The following is a 21,786-nucleotide window of genomic DNA, read 5'->3' on the forward strand; positions in this document are numbered from 1 at the left end:
TGGGAATTAGTACAATTAGTGTTCAAAAGAGGGATTCACCTATGTGGATACAGTGAAGACATTAACTCATCTGATGGCAGTCTGGAAACCTCCTCCTTTCCAGGCATGCTACATTAACCTGGTTGGGAGAGGGAGGGAGAAGTGCAGTTGCTTGTTATCTCTGACAAACAAGTGTAGGAAGCCCAAATCGGAAAGAAGAGAGCATCAAAAAAGAGCTGGTAGGATTTCCTAATGAGATAAAAACTTTCTCCCTATATAGGAATCTCACTTTGACATTATGCCCAAAAGTGACTGTTTCACCATTCAAATGGTTACTTTAGAAATGAGGTTTCCAATCTCAGCTGTCTCAAAGGCAGATATTTTTGCAGCAAACTGATGCCTTGCTTCTTAAGATCCCATTGACTTACTTGAATTTCTACAGGGAAAACTGAAGATATTTCCTTCCCCCTGAACTCCAAAAAGATCTCAAATGATGCAAGCAAACCTTAATGGGAAATACTGCCAAAAACTAAACCAATGCTGTCATCTTTACTTAGGCTGGGTTCTTTTATAAGTCAAGAGCAATTTTGCTTGAGCAATTGCTGTAGGTCCAAAATTACCCTTGTTGGTACTCATCCAGGAGACTTCTGTCCTCACAAACACCACAGAAAGGCTCTGGTCCTGAGGACCACGGCAAAGGAGCAGAGTCCTTGGTTGAGGATGAACCAATGGATGAGTTCCCAGCAACACCAGCCTGCCCAGAAAGGTTTCTGAGGTGCAGAGAGGAAGCACCCCAACCGGGGTGGTCATTAGGATGGCATGCTGAAGTAATTGCAATGCCAGCAAGCAAGGACAAAGCATCCTAAAGCTTGTCTGCCCTCCTGGGGATCCTCCACTGCGTTACAGAAGGGAGAGCAGGTCTGCTGGGCTCTAGGTTGCTCTGTGAAAGGGAGCCCCCCACCTTCCTGCTGTTGGGGTAAAGGCCCCAGGGAGAGTCCTGCAGATGTGGTCATCGCTGACCACTGCCATTGAATCGTAGAATCACATAATAGTTTTGGTTGGAAAGGACCTTAAATATAATCTAGTTCGAACCTCCTTGCATGGACAGAGACACCTCCCACTAGACCGGGTTGCTTAAAGTCCTGACCAACCTGGCCTTGAAGACTTCCAGGGATGGGGCATCCACAACTTCCCTGGGCAACCTCTTCCAGTCCACCACCATCCTCACACTAAATAACTTTTTTCTGAAAAGACTTTGCTGGAAAAAGATGTTTGAAGGTGCTGTGTGTGTAACTATTTATTCCTACTGAAAGTACTTCCTTAGTAAAAATTACTTGAGAAGGGTGCATTTCCATCAGATTTCAGTGTGGGAGATGTTATTTAAACTGATCATGGAAATAAAGGGCAACAGTCTCAAACAGGTGGATGTTTTCCATTGGAAATGTGCATTTTAACAGATAGTCTGAATGTTTTAACAGGATTACTGGAAATCACGTTTCATTTGAATTCCCAGCAGCCAGCAAATACTCTTACCTTTCTCTCCACCAGGCAGTCGGTGTGATGAGTGTCCTAGTGGGTTCTACAAAAACCCTGGCAGGCCTGGGCTTGACTGTGCACCATGTCCCTGCAATAACAACATTGATGTGACAGACCCAGAGTCCTGTAACAGGGTCACCGGGGAATGCACCAAGTGTTTGCACAACACCCATGGAGCAAACTGCCAGTTCTGCAAACCAGGATATTTTGGCTCAGCCCTCGATCAAAACTGTCAAAGTAAGTAAGGAACAACACTGAAACTGTGTATTACTACTAGGAAAATTTTAAAAGAAATTAGGCTACAGGGAGAGGTTAGCCCTTGGAGGCACAGTAAAAGTAAAGCACATCAATGGAGCAAAATATGAGAGTACTGAATATATTTCTATCCAGCAGTACAAATAACTGTTAATATGGCATCTATTAAATTCCTTGTCATCCAAGTCTCACTAAATCTCATACTGTGTATCACTCCTAGGAAATATTCATATGTGAAATGAAATCAGTACTCCCTGTTAGGAAAACAAATGTGCATTCAGCCCATTCAGGAAGGAAACAAAAGTAAAGGGATCAAAGATAATTGTTTATCCATGTCGCTGGCCAATGCCAACTAAGCAATGCTCAGTTAACCAGATGATCCCTTGCTGAGCTCCCTGCCTTACCAATTGTTTTCATTAAGTGGATAGAACGAAACTGTTCAGGCAATTTAATAAACTCCATGAGGACACTGTCAGTAATTCAGCACTTTTAACAGAAAGGAGTGTAAGGAAAAGTGTTTCTCAGAAAGTATTTTCACCAGTGTTCCTCATTGAGGGTCTAATTTCTACAGGCTAGACAATTACAGGTATTTCCAATAAACTCTTCTTTTGGGAATCTCTAAAATACACAGTTCAAGCCCATTCCTTGTTCATTCTTGGAAGATGTCTATTAGGAAAGGTTAAGCAAGAACTTTTGGCTCCTCATGAGGAAGGCTTCTTATCTTACTTGGCTTCCTGGGGTTTCCCGTTCTGGATAGTCCCTCCTTACCCTGCATATTTAACATTTCATTCTAATAAGATTAAAAATTCACTATGCCTTCATTTTTTTGGCCTGTATTAGAAGTAGGGAATGTTCTCAGTGAGTTGGTTAAAGTGACCATATAATCATAAAATTATATAAGCTATTACAGAATGACAAGTAAACTGCATGAGACTGAAAATGTGTTCAAGATTACTAGATGTAAACCAACAGCATGGGCTTTACATACAGCTCTGATTGCCCATCAACTGTCTGTACTATAATTTGCTGTAGTAATTGTCCTCCTTTTTCCAGGGTGCATGTGCAATCCAGCAGGTGTTCACCCTGCCATGTGCCCGGGAGGGGACACAACCTGTCTGTGTGACCCAGCCACAGGAGCTTGCCCTTGTCTGCCCAACGTAGTGGGTGTGACATGTGACCAGTGTGCCTCTGGCTACTGGGACCTGGCTAGTGGAAAAGGATGCCAGATCTGTAACTGTGATCCAAAAAACTCTCAAAGCAACCAGTGCAACCAGGCAAGACAATTACTATGCTTTCTGGGAACTGGGGTAATGGTGTTTTAGCATGGGGGGGGACCCTCTTATGAATTAGGGTAGTTGTCTGATTTGCTCCCTGAAATCAAGAAGTCTTTAGAAGTTTGCAGTTGGTGCAATCTCACTTTGAGTCATTATATCAAACATGCTTTTCTGATAATTTGGCTCTGCTTGCAAGGAATTTCTCTTTGCCTGTGTTTCTTTGTCAAGCAGATCTTAGAAATACTTCGCAAGAAACTCACATAGGAAAAAACTGCCTCTTAAGTATAGGTATAGGGAAGAAGGAAGTGCAGGCTTGGATCCAGGAGTCTTATGAGTATTTTTTAAAGTGTTTCTTTTCATACAGTAGCAGCTGTATGAGACATGAGCATCATATCTCATCTCTCTGACTGCTGGAGTACTTTTTATCATCTTTAATTCCTATGCAGATTTTCGGGCTAGAATGTAGAAAAAATAAAAGTGTTTCAGAATAGAGAGGTGAAATTGTGGTCCCATGGAGTCAACAGCAATTTTGAGGTTGACTTCAGAGCACCAGGAGCTTATCCTAAGCTCTTGCTGATGTTCTTTCACATTTTCCTTTCAGTATGCTTTCTGTTTCTTCCAGTTAATTTAGTGGGTTTAGTATTTTTCCTAGCTCTTAACCTTAGAGAATTAGTACTGCTTTTCTGAGCTGTACCAGTTATCAGAGCTGTAATTCCCTATTGTTTTATTTAATAGCTGAATTCCAAAATAAATTTTCAAGGGCAATGTGCATAATATACGCTCGAGATTTTCATTTACAGTTAGTTATGTAGTTAAAATTGAAATGTTAAGATGAATACTTTGCTCCAGCAGAAACAAGAAATTAATCTGTTTTGCAAAGAAAAAGAATCCTCTCTCAGATCATAGTCAGAGGATCAGTTCTCAAAAGAGCATCTGTAGAGTGGAACACACAAAACATTTTACATTCGTAAAGAAAAGCCATCTTTCAAAGTCCATTTAGTTTTCACAGCTTTCAGGAGGAAGATGGCAAAGGTGGGGCAATGCTGTGTAAACCATGGTGTTCAAAGACCATGTGCAAGCAATGTCACTGCAATCCTCATACAGCTGTATGACATGAGCCACAGGGAGAAAAACAGTAAACAATGTATATCCAGCCATATGACTCTGCAGGAAGTTATTTAATCCTGACTGTCTTTACAGCTTACAGGCCAGTGTCCATGTAAGCTAGGTTACAGCGGAAGATGTTGTGATGAATGTGAGGAAAATTACTTTGGCAATCCCCAGGCACATTGCATTCGTAAGTATTACTGTATGGGGACATCTGGATTAGAAACTACCTCCAAAGAGACATTTACCTTTTATATTCAAAGGGGAGATGGGACATACATCTTGAGAAGCAGGTTTTCATACATTTGTGTGTATGAGATGGATAAAAGTGTTTATATTATTTATCTATATTGTTCCTTCTACCACTATGATGCGGACATGGAAGTTAGACACGCAGAAGAGCCATTAGCCAGGCAGTCCACTTGGCTCTAACTCAACCACTGGTTTGCTTTCATTGCCTTGAACTGCACGATTGTACTTTTTGCATGCATTAAACCCACGATAAAGGAACAACTGGATGTAACCTGCTGTCCCTTTCTTGCAGCGTGCAAATGTAACCCAGAGGGAACCAGCCAGCCCAAGTGTGACAAAGGCACCGGCGTGTGCAACTGCCGCGCTGGTGTCACCGGCCGGTTCTGCGACCAGTGCGGCCGCGGCTTTGAGAAGGACTTTCCCTCTTGCCACCAGTGTCATCTTTGTTTTGATCAGTGGGACACTGAAATTACTGCCCTCGCTGAGACTGCTCAGGGGTTAATGAGGTTTGCTGCAAATCTCGAAGATAAAGGCGGACGAATGCCCAGCTGTGACATGCGCTTCAAAGCCTTTGAAGATGCCATTTCTGAAATTGAAGGAATTTTGAGACACCCTGTTCTTTCACTGAAGGCCCTCTCAGGCATCAAGGATTTTCAGGACTACATTCAGTAAGGGCTTGGCTGCTCCTAAAAAAATCCCTTGGCTGAGAAAGCAGTTTCTCCCTGGGCTCCACCAGCCATCCATGCACATCAAGTCCACTTATGATCAGCACACAGATGCTGGACTACTAAGTCCCTGTTTTCAATAGATCTGTGAACAAAATAATCTTTATAGAAATTATCTGTCCCCCACAGGCATATACTTAAATGCTGGAATTCTCCAGTTCATCCTCCGATTGTCTAAATAAGCCATTACAAGTAAATGTTTCTGCTAATTTAGAAATCTATCTCTTGTCCTCTAAAATATTGTGTATCTCAGTTCTAGTTTAAGGACAATCCAATCTGACTTCTGCATAACTGCTGGTTCCCTTTCAGGCAAAAAGTTGCACAAATGGATCCTCTTCACAGTATGCTGTATGAGTTTCCTGACCTTAGCAAGAACATAGAGGACATTGGGAAAGAAGCTGACCTTGTGTATGAACGTCTACAACAGAAGATACATCTGCATCAAAGTTTTCGGTATTTGAACCTCAAAGGTAAGGCAGCCAGCAATTAATTGAAATAAGTGTACATTTTCTTTGGAATTTCAGGATCTTTTTCTCACTCTTGAACCATACAATACTTCAGAGTTCCCTAGATTTTAGCTTCCTCTGGTAGTGCAAAAATGTAAATGCTAAAAACACTTTATGCTGACTTTCCAAACTCCCTTTTATCTGAACATGCCATGATTTATAGCACCTTAAATTTCAGATGCGTGTGCCTGGGTCATGTCAGTCAGAAGTCTCATGAACCCTGATGTTTACATCAGGATTTAAAAGCCACCCAGTTTCCAAGTATAGTCTCACAAATCATACAGCAGCAAATAGAACAGCAAAGGATTTTTTCTCCACTTCTGACTTACTTGTTTTTAGCAATATGTAAAGAATGTTGTACAGCAATGGTTTGTTTAATTAAAGCAGAGAGTCAGAGTGCAACTTCTTAGTGTTCCCATGGGAAAATATATTACTTTATGTGGTAAGGATCTAGCTCTCCATCACCAAAAAAGTGAAGTCAGAACTGAGTTCCTTGGCATTTTTAAAATAATTACACTGTCTGTGCTTGAGATAAATATAGTATCCATCAGCTGTTAATAGCAGTAATGACAATGTCACAGACTGGTTTCTGGAGAAGGATGGGGACATATAAGTCAGGGGTCTTGAACAGATGCGAAATCATCCATAGTGGCAGGAGATTGTCAGCAGTATACTCTCCAAGGGGACAGCTGCCAAGATATGAATGCCCAGAAGACAAGATAGATACCACAGAAGACATGAGCTATAAGCAATATACTCCCACTTACAGTTCCTCCTACAGTTTTGTTTGGGAGAGAAAAAGATTGGCCTAGAAAAGGTTGAAAAAATAGAAGGAAAAGTCAACAGAATACAAAGCCAAGGGAAAGGAAGATAGGAAAAGGGGGATTAATTAAAATCTAGTGCTCCCCTGCCCTGTTGTACTTGGCAGTGCCCCTGGGGCCAGCTCTTCCGCTCAGGTCCCTGCAGGAGCAGTCAGCACAGCTCTCCCAGGCTCTGCTTCCCAATTCAACTGAGTCTTGTACAGACTCTGAGAAAGGCAGGAAGGCAAAGAAACAATAAATCCCAGGGAGGTCAGTGGATGCACAGCTGAAGCATCCATGGTGCTGTCTGGTCACATTCCAAACCCACTTCATCTTTTGGCCTCAGGAGATGGATAAACATCCCTATAAAAAGCACATGGGGATGTGGGGAGAGGAAGACCTTGAATTAAAGCTGAATTTCTGGTCAGGGCCAAAAATATTCATCGGTCTTGCTACCAATCATCTAACAGCACACAAATAACATTCCCCTCAAGATAACAAACTTTTCTGATATTCAAGAGAAAGCCTTGCTCCCTGTCTCCATCTTCATTTCAGGACTAGCAGCACATGCTAGATATAGCTCTTTTTTGCTGGTCTAAGCAAGCGGGGTAGAGCGGGATATGGCTGTGTACCTCATCTGAGGTACATTTGGCACTTGTGCTGTGGACACACATGGGAAACGGGCTCCTACCTACTTCTTTTGCAGAAGATCAAGTGGACAAGTATTCAGGACTCATAGACTTCCTCACACGAGTACATTCTGCCAGCTGACCTGGAAATGTCAATATCTAATGATGAATTAAAATCACTGGCAAAAAGGAGACACAAGCATCCTTAAAAGAATGTTTGCAGTTTATGAGATATCATTAAACTATGGCTTTCCAGCCTTGGCCCTGGCTCTGCAGCCACTGTGGTATGGTAGTGCAGTGAGGATGGCTTCCTGGGCTGTAAATCAAGCCTGGTGTTGTGTTTAATGTGAAGGAACTTGGAACTTCTACAGCTCCATCACAAACCAAGTGTGAAAAATGCATTTGGGCCACTTAATGGAGGGCTGAACCACTGTAAAATATTCCTGCAATTGAATTGTTGCACAGAAAACAGTCTCTGGCTTAGATACGGAGTTACAGCAGCCTCTTGCCAGGTATTTTCTATTAGGAGCTAAGTTTAAACTGTACATTGTTTCCAAGAGTTACAAGATAAAATAAATAGCCTTGGTTCCACATGATAACTGAACATTGTTCAACTTAAAGCAAGTCCAAAGGCTTTAGTGCCTGATTCAAAGCACACAGGACTTGACAAGTGCCTTGTCATTGACTTTGACCAGTAACTGAGTCAGTTTCTAGCTTAGAGAGGGATGTTAATCAATGACCTCTAATGCTTTTTCACTGCTGACACATCAGTTCTGGCTCATTGCACATACTTCAGCCTGGGGATTTGGGGAAAACTGGGTTCTCTGGAGATCTGGGAAGCCTCAACAGCAGCAGCATCAAATTATGTGTTTTGCAAAAGACCTGAATCCTTTCCTTATTCTATTAATCTGCAAAAAAAATGTAATATTATCCAACCCTTTTGAGTCTGCTTAAAGGAAAGCTTACACTAAACAAACAAGAAAGACTCTTGCTGGAAAATATTTTTTGCTTGGGCTACAAGCTTATCATGGAAATGCACTTTTTTTAACACATCAACCCTGAAATTAGATTTTCCAGAGCCAAAGAAAACTCATAAATTCCCATTTGTAATCTAAATTTTGGCCTCAGTTCAGCAGAGCATTTAACTTTTGGGTGCTATGCTAAACAGAGACAGGACAAATGCTTTCTTGACTCAGAATCAGAGAGCTGATCATTTTATAGATTTTACAATTGGCAGAAACAATTCTCCTGTCTAGACTTATAACCAGCAGAAATGACAGGAACTTTATCAAATCAACAACGGCAGCAGTGCATGAGCTGCTGATGAATGCAGGTCAGTAGCAGTTTGTGTCATTAATGGGATCCTCTTCATACTTTTGTATCTTCCATTGGCTTCTTACACACCTTGGACTCTGAAGAACGACATGGGATCCACTGTACTTGCATTTATTCTAGCAGGTTTTAATGGTGTCAATAACTATTCCTGTTTGGCAACTGGCTGAGTAAACCATTAGAAAGCTTGCCTGAGGAAATGGCAGCTCCTGCCCATCCCTCCCAATCAGTGACAACAAACTGAATCACCTGTCACTCACCGTTTGTCCAGAAATCAAGTAAATGCATTAATTAAATGCAACCAAAATACAATCAGAACTAAACTCTGCTTCTGTTGCTATAGAGGCCATCAGCAACATTAGGAAACACTTTGAAGTATCCTTGCTGGCAGAGCAGAAGAGCAGTGGGACGATTCCTGTCATAAGATACTCAGAGTACACCAGGAACCATGCACTCGCTATGCTGGGACAGCAGGCCTTAAAAGAAAGCAATGTGCTGGAGCAGCTCAAGGTGATGAAGAGCCCCAACATCCAAAACTTGAATGAAAAGGTAGGCCCTGTGGATTTTGAATGGAAGCTAAACAAAAAAATATCTTTTTTATGACATTGGTAGTTTTTATTTTAAAAGGGTGCCTGCATGCATTTTAACTCTGGAAAACAACCTTTCCCCAGCTGGCACAGACATGCAGTCACATCAGAAACAGCTGCACTTCTCAGCTGTGGTTCCTACCGCTCTTCTGGAAGCCATTGCTTCCAGGGCAGGCCCAGCACAAGGAGCTCTTTAAACTCTCTAGTCTCAAGAGGACTTCTGTGTAAATTCAGAAAGATTAACCCCAAACTTAAACTAAGGAGAGCATCTTTTCCCTGGAGTGGTTGGAGAGTGCTCACACATCCTTTGCAGCACCCATGGGAGAGGAAGGGATTTCTGTCTTCCTCTGAGGAAGCAGAGAATTCCTGATAGCACCTTCAGCCAATGCTGCCAGAGATGGAAGAAATCATCCATCTGGGCCTTTTGTCTCAGCATCTGTGTCAAATTATATGGAGGTGTAGACATGGTACCAAGTTTTGTGAGAGTTGATCTGGATCCTTTGGAACAAGCCATTGACCTACAGCCTGGGTATGGCTAGGGGACAGTTTCAGCCCTTTTGCCATAGAGGAGTGAAGCAAGGGTCTTAGTACAATACATGGAGCCCAACAAATGGCTCCTCCAAGGAAGGGCTCAAAGCCATGGGCTGCCATTGTGTTCTTCAAGACAAGGAAGGGGTATGTGTGACTGGTAGGACAACCATCTTTGGAGAGACCAGATCACCATCTCTTCAGGAAAATCCCATACAATGTTCACTGTTCATATAGTGTCAAACATCTCCCTTTCCCCAAGGACTGTGCCTCAGGTCCCTGGAGGAGTCTTGACACAGGCATCTTCCCTATTGCAGATCTGTGGTGTGCCAGGAGACCAGCCCTGTGTCACAGCAGCCTGCGGGGGAGCTTTGTGCCAGGACAGTCACGGAGTCAGGCTGTGTGGTGGCCCAAAGTGCAGTGGAGCTCTTCCCCTCTCCACTGATGCCTTCAGAAAAGCTGAGGAGAGTGCTGTGTTGCTACAGAACTTGACTGCTCAGCTACAGGAACCTGAGAAGCAGGTGATGTATATCAAACCTACATTTGTTCAGTTATTTTTTAATGGATGGAGGATGAGATTTTGGAGGTCCCAAATCTACAAAAACTCACCTGCTCCTTGGGCAAAGTGCAGTGACCTAGCAATGGAGTGTGTCCCAACACCACATCCTACCTACCATGGTTCAGTATGGGGAGTATTAGGTGCTAGTCCCACCAGGAGACTGTGGCTCTAGGCATGCCTTCCTCTTCCTCACAGCTGCCAAGACCTCACAGGTCATGGTGCCCTGTGCCTGTGGAATTTGGTAGCATCAGGCTACTATTGTCTATATTTTTATTGGGAAAGATTCAAAGGGCACTGCTTGTCAGTAGCCTGAGCATGGCCCATGCTAATTGCAGTGGGATTACTGCTGTGCATAGCAGTAAACTCAGTTTATACAACTTCATATTAGTCTTCTGTTTGCCATTAAGGAATTTTTGCAAATAATTTCAAGCCAAAGCTTTTCTGCCCCTGCTTATATTTAGAAGGGCATCAAGTAGTCAGCTGTACTGCACAGCAGCACTGAAAATAACTCAAGCAAAGTGTGGCCAATTCAATATGTGCAAAGGAAACAGAACAGACAGATCCCACAACACCAGCAGAGACAGTTTGTTCTCATTAGCAATCAGAGATGATGCCTGTTACCATCATAGGCCAAACACATTTTCCAACAGAAATGTCATTCTGATGTGGCTTTGTCCTGTCCCTGCAGGGTGCCTGGGCATCCATTTCCTCCTTTTAAAATACACGCGACTCTGCATCACAGCTAACAGGTTTAGAAATGAGCAACTGGGGCACATGCCTGGACTCCAGGACAGAGGGGCAGCAGCAAAAGGCTTCCCAAGCACCAGGCTACTGGGACACTGCTCTTGGTGCTGGCAAGCTTCAGCTCTGTGATAATATGTGTGAAGTATTTAGAGATGTTTCAAAAGCAAAACCATCACTGTTTTCCTTGTTGCTGTTGAAACAGCCAGTCTCTTCCCTCCACAGACCAGAAAGGTGGTGCCTGTGGATTTCATTAAAGCACAGCATAGCCCGCAGCAAAGCAAAATACTGTTGGCATTTGATGATGAATCTGAAGTTCTCATTTAAATGATCAAGAATACTAATTTAATAGCAAATGTAACTTTTAAAGATAAGCCTTAAACTCTACCTTCCTTATTTGTGTCCTCTTAGATGTATTTTCACAGCAAGGCCAATGTGAAAAAGCAAATGAAATTGCCTGCCTCTTCTGTACTGAATCTGATCACTGACATGCTGCAATACTGCAACAGAAAACAACAGTCAGCACCTCCTTTTAGAAATAGAAAGGCCCCTAGTTTAGCAGTGGTTACAGAGAGAAAAACTGCTTGCTGTAGGCTTTTTCTGAGGCCAGATGAAGGCCATGATGTAGCAACTTCTATAGTTCCCCAAAGGAGTCTCATACTAGTTTTCAAAGCCACAGCAAATTATTCCACTGAGGCTTGGATCAAAATTATTTTTATGTCAGAGCTCAATTTGCCAAGCAATGATAGATAACCTCCAGAAAATGGCACTGTTATTTCTATTTCCAGGCTGAACATATTAGGAAAATGGCAGAAGATAGCAAGATTAAAGGCTCACAATGTAATGGGCAACTGGAGACAGCTAAGAATCAAATTAAAGTTGACCAAGAGATAACTAAGGACTTCATCCAAAAAGTGAAAGCCTTCTTGTTAGGTAAATATGCAGAGTTTTTCTTAATGCATTTTAAATATATATTGGAATATAATATAGCATAATAAATCGCCAGAAAATGGTCTAACTGTATACACATAAAATTTCTTATCTACTTCTTGACCCGTGCAATCTTTTTCAGTCCCCTTTTTTCTAGTGTTTCTTTCTCCCACATGACAGTACTTGGCATTACTATTCCAATAGGTCTTTTATGTTCTCATTGTCATCTTTTATTAATTTCCTTAATTTGAAGCATGCAAGTAATTCCCTCAGTTCCTGCTTTATCTGAGTAAAGGACTACTAACATAATTTCATACAATATATAATGTCCAGGCATGTCCAATGCATCCTCAGATTGTTATTCCACCCCCTTCTTCCAGGCCCATAAATAGAGGCTCTCTGTAGGGAGCGTGGGAATTAGGACACATACAGCTCCGTCGGCTCCGTAAAGCTGTAACTCAAGGAATAAAGGATTCTGGTAGAACTTCACTGCTGTCATAAAAAATAACAAAACAACCATATACACCCTAAAACTTTTTACAGCCTTTCAGAAAAATACTGTAAAAAAAAGGACCCTACCTTTTTTTTCTTTTTTTTTTTTCTTTTTTTTTTTTTTAACAGATGCACATCCAAGGAGTTCAAACGTGGTAGGATTTTTTAAATCTCTTGAATGTAGCTGATCACATAAATTTCTAAGGATTGCATGTTGGCAGTTCTTTGGCATTGATACTTGTACATCCAAATGGGAGCCAGAGCAGAAGACTTCCTTTAAGTTATTTTGTTGAATTGGAATAAAAATTTCATTTAAGTCCTTTTTATTTGACAGTGATTGAAAATTCCACCTTTGGCTCTTCCCTTATGTTTCTTAGTAAACATCTGGCATTTACTAATAAATAGAAAAGCATGTTTTCATTAACTTTTGTTTTGCATATTGTTATTTAAGAACCGTACCAGCTGAGATGTGTACAGTTACATTAAATCTGCTGTGCTCTACAGTGATGTGAATGGTAGTTTTAGATTAATCTATTTCTACCAAAAATAGCTCTCAGGAATGCACTACTGTTTGCACAGCAAATGTCTTCTACTTAATTCATGGTGAATTACCTTGGAGCATTAGCACAAACATTTAATATGTTTCAACTGCTTTATCACCCAAGGTCTTGTCTATAAAGGGAAGTGAACAGAAAACAGGAGTGATTGTGAGACTGCACAAAGCATTGACTAACTCTGCCTGTGCCTCTTAGCAAAGAACTGGGATGAGATCATTTGTCAGGAGAGTTGTCAAAATATGTTTTTTTCCACTGTAAATTCCCATCCTATCTGAGTCTAACCCAGGTTCCCTCTGTAGCTTAGCCTTTCTCATTAACCAGCAAAGGAACCACTTTCTCAATATTGTGGTGACACCAGGGAAGGGATTATACCCACTGGCCAGATTGGAAAGCTCCATTCACACCCCAGTCTCTCCAGTGCGTCTTTGATCTGGGGGCTGAGGGAGAAATGGGCTCTGACACATCTAGCTGTGCTGGGCACCGATTAAAAACCTTCCATGGGCTCAGTTCTACATCAGAATTTTAATAACGCAGTTCAAAGTGGGTTCAAATTCTCATTTTACCCAGTTCTGACAATACTAACAGCAGTACCTGGAAGCATAATATTCAATTACAAAACGTTGGAGACAATTCTCTTACCCCCTTGCTGTACCTGTCAGCTTTGTTCTGCCACGTAACTCAGAGGGCAGGCAGCCATAATGATCATTCATGTCTCACTGGGAGGAAGAAGCCACTTCAGGACACCCTCAGCTCTGTTCCTCTTGCAGATGAGAGCGCACCTCCAGAAGACATCGAGAAGGTGGCAAGTTATGTTCTGCAAATAAACCTTTCCTTGACTCCACAAGAGCTCACGGGCATGCTTGGCAAAATCCAGGGCATTATGGACCCCTGTGAGAAGTACAAACTGAATGCAGACAAGAGAAACAGAAAAAGGGAGGAAGCTCGGATGCTGCTGGTGGCGGCACGAGAAGCCGAGTGAGTAGGGTATTCTTGTACTGATGTGCTAACTCCAGCTGGGGTGGCACAGCACATGGTAGGACTGCTTCGTACCCCAGGAATTATCCTAGTAACACTGGAGGGAAAGCTCAGATGACAGCAGATTTTGGCTTGCGGTTTCCACAGGGCTTCTCCAGGAGGAACAGGCCACAGTCACTCAGGCTGAAGGAGCCAACGTGCTGCAAGGAGACAGCTCCTGCCAGCTCTTGGCTCCTCCAGCTGCTGAGTCAAAGAGGCTATGGCAGTTCCATACTTCCACAGTGGACCTAGTGGACCATTACATCTGGTTCACAGGAGGTTTAAAACAGGGAGAGGGAAAATATGTTCACCTATAAGTGAGCTTTCCTTACTAGCAGAGCACCACCAGGCAGGTGGCAGCATCCAGCCTCACCAGTAATACAGCAGCTCACATGCTCCCACACAAGGTACCTTAATGAGGTCGTTCTTTGCTAGCTTACATACCACCATTTTAAGTTGTTGTTGGACTTGAGGGAGTATTCCTGCATGCGAGCATGGGAGCACTTGAAACTTTGATCTCCAACCACAATACTACACACATTTCTATTTTTCCATTTTAGGAAGGCAGCTAAAGCTCTCCCACCTGTGGATGAAATTAATAATACTCTAAAAAATGTTGTGAAGTCCCAAGGACGCTCCAAAGACACCTTTGTAAAGTTAAATGAAGAGATACAAGGCATCAGAACACAAATCTCACAGGTATCTCACTGTGAATCTTTTAATTTATTTACTACACACATTTTAGGAAAAGATACTTAATCTCAAAGTTTCCTTAATGTGAACTTAAATAAGTGAAACCAGAATGCGGTGCAGATATGACACTGATTCCATAATGTTGAAGGGTCTCTTCTTAATCAGTTGACATTAATCCCCCTCATTACTATACTCTGCAAGCTGGATAGACATTGTGTAAGAAACCACAGCCTTCAATAACTCTGTTTTAGGCTGAGAACCAAGTGAACAAGACAAATGATGAACTAAACGACTTGTCAGCAAAACAGTCTGAGGTGGAAGATGAAATTGCCACATTGCAGGCAAAAACGCTGATGAACAAGAATCAAGCTACAAAGGCAAGAGCAGAGGCAGAAGCAGCTCACAAGCAAGCCCAGAATATTGATAATGTAAGCCTTCCTGCCACGTATTAAGGGAAAAAAATATTCCCTGTGTTTGATAGTATTTTTGATTCAGAAGTGTAATCATGTTGTCCTGTTCTCCTCAAAACTGTGTTATGCCACGCAGTGTATAATACCACAGGTTAAGAGTAATTTCTTTTTTATTTTTAAGGCTTCTAGCAGATAGCACTTCTGTTTGCTAGTATGAAAGAAAACATTCACATTTCTCTGGCTACTTGGTGACATTATTCCTAGCACTGTGTATAAGACTTGTAGTCACCATGGGCACCAGTAAACACAACAGAACAAATCACAAAACCAAATATTAAAATATGTGAGCGATGGAAGCAGTCTGGCCATTCATCCCATGCCATTCCCCTTCAGAGAAAATTGCTGTGGGAAGACCTGGAATTTTTGGTTGGCCAGGTGCTTTTCAGTAGCTCAAGTTTTTGAGAATGCATTAAGGCAGCTAGAAATTTGCTGAAACTGCAAAGGGAACCAGGCACCCACAGCACAAGCTTGGAGCATGACCAAGCTTCCAAATTCTAAGAAACTTGGTAGAACTCTAAACTGTTGCCTTGACAGCAATCTAAACTGGCATGGAATGGAGTTAGCCAGTAAATATTACAACAACAAAAAATGTAAAATATAAAAATAATTTTAGAGGTAATTAATTACATTTTAATTAAGCTTTGTAGCAAAAAGTAATTTACAGAAAAGTCCTCTCGAAGTAAAAAAGCATAAGCTTTAAAAATCTTAAACCATATTTTCTCTATATCCTCAGACTCCCTTAACACTTTACATTGCTCCACTGGTAGTTCAATTGATATTTATCAAGTGTTGTAAAGCATTGTTCAATGTACACTAATGGATTTATTTTTTTTTTTAAGATTTGAGAGATTCAGAGTTTTGTTCAAAGAAAATATTTAAGAAAGGTACAAAAATCTCCTTTGGCACACAAGATTAATTATGGAGATGCTCTTAAACTAGAGTAATGACTTTTTGTTACAGGAGTTTGCTGACATTAAAAGAAAGTACACCATTCTTCAAGAAAAGCTAAAAGCCCGAGCACCTCCAAAAGTAACCCTAGAAAAAGTGAAGCAGCTGAAAGAAGAAGCAGAAAAACTGGCTGAAGAGACTGAAAAAAAAATTAAAAAAGTAACAGGTGATGTTCTCACTTCTATAGCGAGTGGTGAAAATTGTGAGTCATGAAGTAAACTGAAGTCCTTGCCCACAGACACTAACAGACTAGGCCCACCAGAAATCAGCTTTAAAACAATTTAGCTGGTTAAAATCCCTGCTTGAAGCTATCCAAACAGTATAAAAGCAGTTAAATTGATTTAGCTTATGTCCTTTTTCTGACATAAATTGGTTGCTATAAACAGAGTTTAAGAAGTGTCCACAGATGGATTTGCAGTGGTTTGATTCAGAGAGTTTAAAAAAAAGACAAGTGCAAAATCTGTATAAAACTTGGCTGCAGATTTAGCTGGAAGCTTTGATTCATACATGTGCTTTGGGCATTTGGACCTTCAATCTTTACTCCATGCTCTGTTTTTTCTTCCATTACCCAAGTGGTGGCTCTTGTTAGAGAGCTGGTTTTAATCAGTCCATACTTGTTCCCCTTCAGGCATTATCTGAGGAACAAACCAGGTACAAATACTGATTTGTTCAAACCCACAGACAAACATCTGTGTCCCACAGCAAGGCTTGTGTACATGCCTTGGTCTCATCAGCCCACACTTTGGAGTCATCACCCACCTGCACTGCCATGGAGGCTGAAGCCGCTGTGCCCTGGACCTGCGGGGCTGCAGCCAGGAGGGTTGTGGGTAGCAAAGACCATGGCTCCTGTGGCATTGCTCCTCACACAGCCTCTTGGGTGGGTTTAGAGGGTCACCAGAACTGAAGAGTACACCTCATCTGATTGCACAATTCTGTTGTAGTGAAGGTCTGGACATTTCTACTGGGAATCCTTGGGCCTAGGATCTGGCCAAGCTCCACATCTGAAAATACCATGTAACATCAGCAAAACAGAAGCAGAAAGACCATCCCAGAGCAAATTCTTCAGGACAGGCCCAAATAAATACTTTGAGCAGATAACTTGAGTAGATGCATTTAGAATGTCCCAATCACTCCAAATGCCCAAATGTTAAACATGTTGGAAACAGGCAGTGGATAATGTGGGTTTGACTCATTATCAGTATATTTATATGGGTGTAGCTTCACAGCAGAAACATTCCTGTAAATGAGGGAGACCTAAGCTCATTAGGCCTGAATTGTCCAGGCTTTACACACATCAGTGGACACACTGTTCCCCTGAGGGTTTCCATTTAAACCAACTCCTTTTAAGAGCTCCCTGTCCTACCCCATCCTAGCTGATGGACAAAAGCACATGCTGAGAAATCAATTTCTTTAAGGCTGTCACGCTTCTTTCACAATCCAGAAGTCAGATTTTTCCCTCCAGATGCATATATAACATTCCTCATTTGAGATGGGCTTGTTGCCTTTAAAACTGCTGGGAAAAGAAGTGCTGTTAATCCCTTGGTTTTACTAACGCAACAAATATTAGCATCATTGCATGTCTCTGCTCTTCCAGATTTGGAAAAGAAGCTTCAGGACCTGAATCAAACCAAACAAGACAAGGCAGAGCAACTGAGACAACTAGAGGAACAAGTGATGGCCATTAAAAATGAAATCATGGAGCAGGAAAGCAAGTATGCCACATGCAAAAGTTAAGGTCTGAACAGGCCACCAGGTAAAGTGCCACTGAAGTCTTCACACTCACCACCTCCAGAGGTTCCCAGCACAGACAGTTGTCTCTGTAAATTCATCTGAAGGTGCATATAGAATGTTGGCACAGTGGATAATGTAACTTTCTCTTGGGATTTTTTGTCCAGTTCAGTTCATATGAAAATAGGAAATAACCACTCAATAAACCAGCTGTAAAGTAATTAATTTGGATTCAGTCTTTGAGGGAGCTTTAAAATAGTTTTCAGCCCACAGCACAGAGCTTTTCCTTGGGGGCTGGAAACGTAAAAGGAGGAATGCTCTAAGAACTACAGGTAACTCCCTTAGAGACTCCCAACACCCTGTGTCTTCTGCTGAACCCTACAATAACTCAGGGCTGTGCCACAGCCCCACTGGGATGGGGCAGTGCAGATGAAGGGCTGTGACCTTCTGTCACCTTCCCTGCTGGCCAAGTTCGACCTCCCCAGGGTACCGGCACTCCTTCATCCCTGTCTTTCGCTGGGATAGAACACAGGGTTCACCGGGATCACATAACCACGTGGGGGTCCCCCTCTGTTACCTCGAAGTGCTCAGGGATGCTCAGTACCTCGTGTAGAGGAGGGCGACAAGGAGCCAATTCCCCGGTGCCCGCTGGATGGCAGTGCACAGATGCCGAATGCCGAAAACAACTTCAAAATCATTGTTTAAGTTGTTAAGGGTCACTTCTCAGTGCCCTTCCTGCAATACCTTTTTCCTTATGCTTATAACGGGTTTCCCACGTTTTTCGCTGCCGCAATGACCAAGTGGAGAACAACTCCAGCTCCAGCCAGGTTTAAGCAGGGAGTCTGGAGGGCCACAAACGTTCAAAAACAATTTATCCAGCTTTTCTCCCATATGCATCACTTCTTGGAAGTCAGGGTTCACACAGCACTTTCTTGCAGCCATAAAGAACACAAGAACTGACCTAAATATCAGGTTTTAATTATTTTTCTTTTAATATAAAAGACAGTGGGGCTAAGCAAATGATCCAGAAGGACTAGGGTTTTTAAAAGGCTGAAGGGAGCTACGCCTCACTTCCAAAATCCCACCCATATTCCTGCAGGACGCCAAGCAGACTAACAATGGCTTTTCCTCAGTTAAACCAGTCATGTCGTTCCTGTCTAGACCATCCCACAGCAAGTATCCATCATTAACTTTATTCAGCTGGTGTGAGGAGCCCAGCACTGCTGCAGAGCACTCGGATGCAGCCCACATCCGTAAAACAGGGAATGCTCTGCAAGAATATGGGGCTCTTAGCAGCTACCCATCCTCATGCCAGCAGTGACTGTTAAACAATTCTTATCTAAAGCAAGCATTGTTTTGTCCAACTGAGAGAAACCCTCCATACTTACCACTCTGTGTTTACAAGAGCTTAAGTAGCACTCCTATGCAGCTGGGGGGCTTGGGTGGGAACTGATGGCATGGATGAGAGATTTCAGAGAGGTTTTTCTAACTCAAACCAGCTGTGCTCCGGGGCAATGTGCAACATGCATTACCCCTATAATAGCTTCTATTGTGAAAATGATGAAATAAAAGTATAACTTGGATATAACCTAACAGAGTCACCTGAATGCAGGTATGCACATAATTTGTGGTTTAACTTTTTCTGAATTTTAGCATGTTAAAAAAAATCACCTATGAGGTGCAAGGCTTCTTTAGAAGGTATTAGGCTGTAATCAAACAAATGTATTTAGATTGACTTTGCCATAATGAAATCGAGCATCTCTGCTTTAAGTAGGACACACAACTCTCCAGGCTGCTCACATGCAGGTCTCCAGGTAACGAAGGTAGGTTTCAAGGTAGCCCTGCTGCACTGCACCTAAAGCAGGCAAACTGAAGCTCTTAGAAAGACATTCCCAATTGCATATAAACCAAAATTACTTTATTCATAGCTTTAAAAAATCGGAATTCACAAGCAGAAAGTTGAAAGAGACTTTCCTCCTAAAATCCACTGCTGGCTGTGAGAGTTGCCGTGTGGGTTTAGACAAGCTGCGAGGATGAGAAGTCTGTAAACACAAGGCAGTTGTGGCCTGGAGGGGAGATGTATCCATGGGGGGAAACAGAAATCACTGTAAGAAAAGCGGAAACAGGAAGAAGAAAATCAGCGTGGAGTCTGAGCTCCCCTGCCTGCCTCCAAGCATGCTCAGACACACAAAGAGCAGACCCGACAGGACCAGCAGCTACAGGACACCAAATCCATTTTGTGACAGCTCCCCAGGTTTATAACTGTGCAGCATTCCCCACTGGAAGTGGTGCAAAAACCATTAAAATGTTTTTGCAAAGTTAATTTGTGGGAAAGTGCTGTATCTGGAATAAAAAAACCTGGATTTTGTTCCCCCGGCTCTCTTAGTTGTGGACATAAATGGCTTCACAAAAGTTTTGGTTGAAAAAACTACTGAAATCACTATCTTGCTGTAGGGCATTTTTATTTCAGTGGCATTCACCAAAATACAAACAACATTTAACCAAGACCACATATAACCAAAGATACATTTAATAAAAAAATATCTATTCAACAATGCTAGGCATTCCACACTACAGGGTTACAAGAAAATGTGTGATCAAGGGGGTCCCACAGAGGTCAAACTCTGAACTTTGGTTCCTCAAGAAGACCTCCAACCCAGGACAAACAGACCCCCAAGACTGTAAAGCCATTTCACCAACCACAAGGACAGGACACGACATGAGACTGAATTTTTATCATTTGAAGAATCAATCCAGTTAAAATACTCCCATTACCTATTGCTCGTGATCACTGTGGAGAGGGATGGACAGGAACAAGGTCATTCCACCTAATGACCCATGCAGAGAATGCTGATAGTCTCAGTCACCTCGGAAGGGGGACCATGGTTAGAGGTGACAGACACCACCCCAGTCTGTGGCTGTACTCCCCACACATGGTGACTGGTCACCACTGTGACCCCAACTCCTTCCTGGTACATACAGGGTCACCCCCAGGCTGGAATGCTGTGCATTGTCACGTTGTCCGTGGCAAGGAGCTCCAGAGGGCAACTTTAGCCCCTTTTAGGTTTAGGGGAGGATAGGACTTCTACAAGGTTATGAGACAGGGAAGAAAAAAAAAAGGAGAAAACTTCAATAGAAGGTGAAAAAGTCTGGGACAGAAAACAATCCAGTAGCAATAAAAAGTTCAATCCCTGCACACAGTGATGCTGCAGAATGGCCCTGCCTGTCTGCCTTGGACTGGGGCAGTTTCTAACTGCAGCAGAGTAAAATGTTTCCTGTTAGTGGGACAAAAATATTGGTTGCATTGAAGCTTTAAAAACAAAGCTGGTCTGTGATGTCATGACAGGATTCTGAAACTGAATTAGTTTTGTGAATTTAGAAGACCACATTGCAGGAGAGGTTTAGAATTACAATACCTGGCCTGTTAGTTTAAAATGGTTTAATTTCCTGGATATCTTTAATGAAACAGCCCCACGAGTTCTTCAGTCAGGAGTCCCGGGTTATGTTTCAGACCTGGTGTTTAACCTTTAGGGCAAGTCACTTGGTATCTCTCTGTTTCTGCTTACCCATCTGTAAAATGAGAATGAACATATTTACCTACCCCGGCAGGGTTTGCTGGGACAGACCACGTCCACCCCAGCACTGTAAATAGCGAGGGCAAAGTGTTCTTGAGGGACACTGGTACCTGGTAAAGATCTACTCGAGTTTACGTGTTGCACGTGTGCAAGAAAACTCGGGTATATAAACCCAGGCATCTGTCACACTCTGCCCAGCTGGGGCCGCGTTTTTCAAACGTCTCCCTCTGTACCCGCTCCCGGCGTTTATTTACCAGTAACCCTTTCCCCACGGTGCTGCGGGGACGCAGCCGCCAAAGCCCGTGTCCTCCCGACAGCCCAGGGAGGCCGGGAGCGCAGGGGCAGCTCAGGCACGGCCGTTCACCCCTCGCAGCAGCCCCGATGCCCCGGGGAAGGCAGCAGCACCGCCTGCTCCCAGGGAACGAGGAACAGCCCAGCAGTGCCCAGCCCCGGCTCAGCGGGGCCCTCTGCCCGTGCCAGGACCTGACCCAGCCACTGATGGCAGCGTGGCCATCATCCCCAGGAACGGCACTCGCCAACCACCTGTGTTGGCACCAGAGCAGCAGGCG

The 21,786-nt window shown here is 42.8% G+C and overlaps 1 protein-coding gene across 1 annotated transcript in view; it reads left to right on the plus strand.

Moving 5' to 3' along the window:
- The window catches only part of LAMB4 (laminin subunit beta 4), a 42,052-nt gene extending 24,371 nt beyond the window's left edge, over positions 1–17,681 (plus strand). The window contains exons 22-34 of the mRNA XM_051609072.1: positions 1,528–1,752; positions 2,824–3,044; positions 4,245–4,341; positions 4,696–5,071; positions 5,438–5,598; positions 8,739–8,944; positions 9,828–10,031; positions 11,599–11,743; positions 13,557–13,764; positions 14,364–14,502; positions 14,748–14,924; positions 15,927–16,080; positions 17,509–17,681. Of these exons, the coding sequence (XP_051465032.1) occupies positions 1,528–1,752; positions 2,824–3,044; positions 4,245–4,341; positions 4,696–5,071; positions 5,438–5,598; positions 8,739–8,944; positions 9,828–10,031; positions 11,599–11,743; positions 13,557–13,764; positions 14,364–14,502; positions 14,748–14,924; positions 15,927–16,080; positions 17,509–17,648 (2,453 nt within the window). The 3' untranslated portion in view covers positions 17,649–17,681. The remainder of the gene's footprint in view (positions 1–1,527; positions 1,753–2,823; positions 3,045–4,244; positions 4,342–4,695; positions 5,072–5,437; positions 5,599–8,738; positions 8,945–9,827; positions 10,032–11,598; positions 11,744–13,556; positions 13,765–14,363; positions 14,503–14,747; positions 14,925–15,926; positions 16,081–17,508) is intronic.
- Positions 17,682–21,786: the final 4,105 nt, after the last annotated feature.

The sequence above is a fragment of the Apus apus genome, chromosome 1 (genome assembly GCF_020740795.1).
Source record: "Apus apus isolate bApuApu2 chromosome 1, bApuApu2.pri.cur, whole genome shotgun sequence".
In the NCBI taxonomy this organism is placed as follows: domain Eukaryota; kingdom Metazoa; phylum Chordata; class Aves; order Apodiformes; family Apodidae; genus Apus; species Apus apus.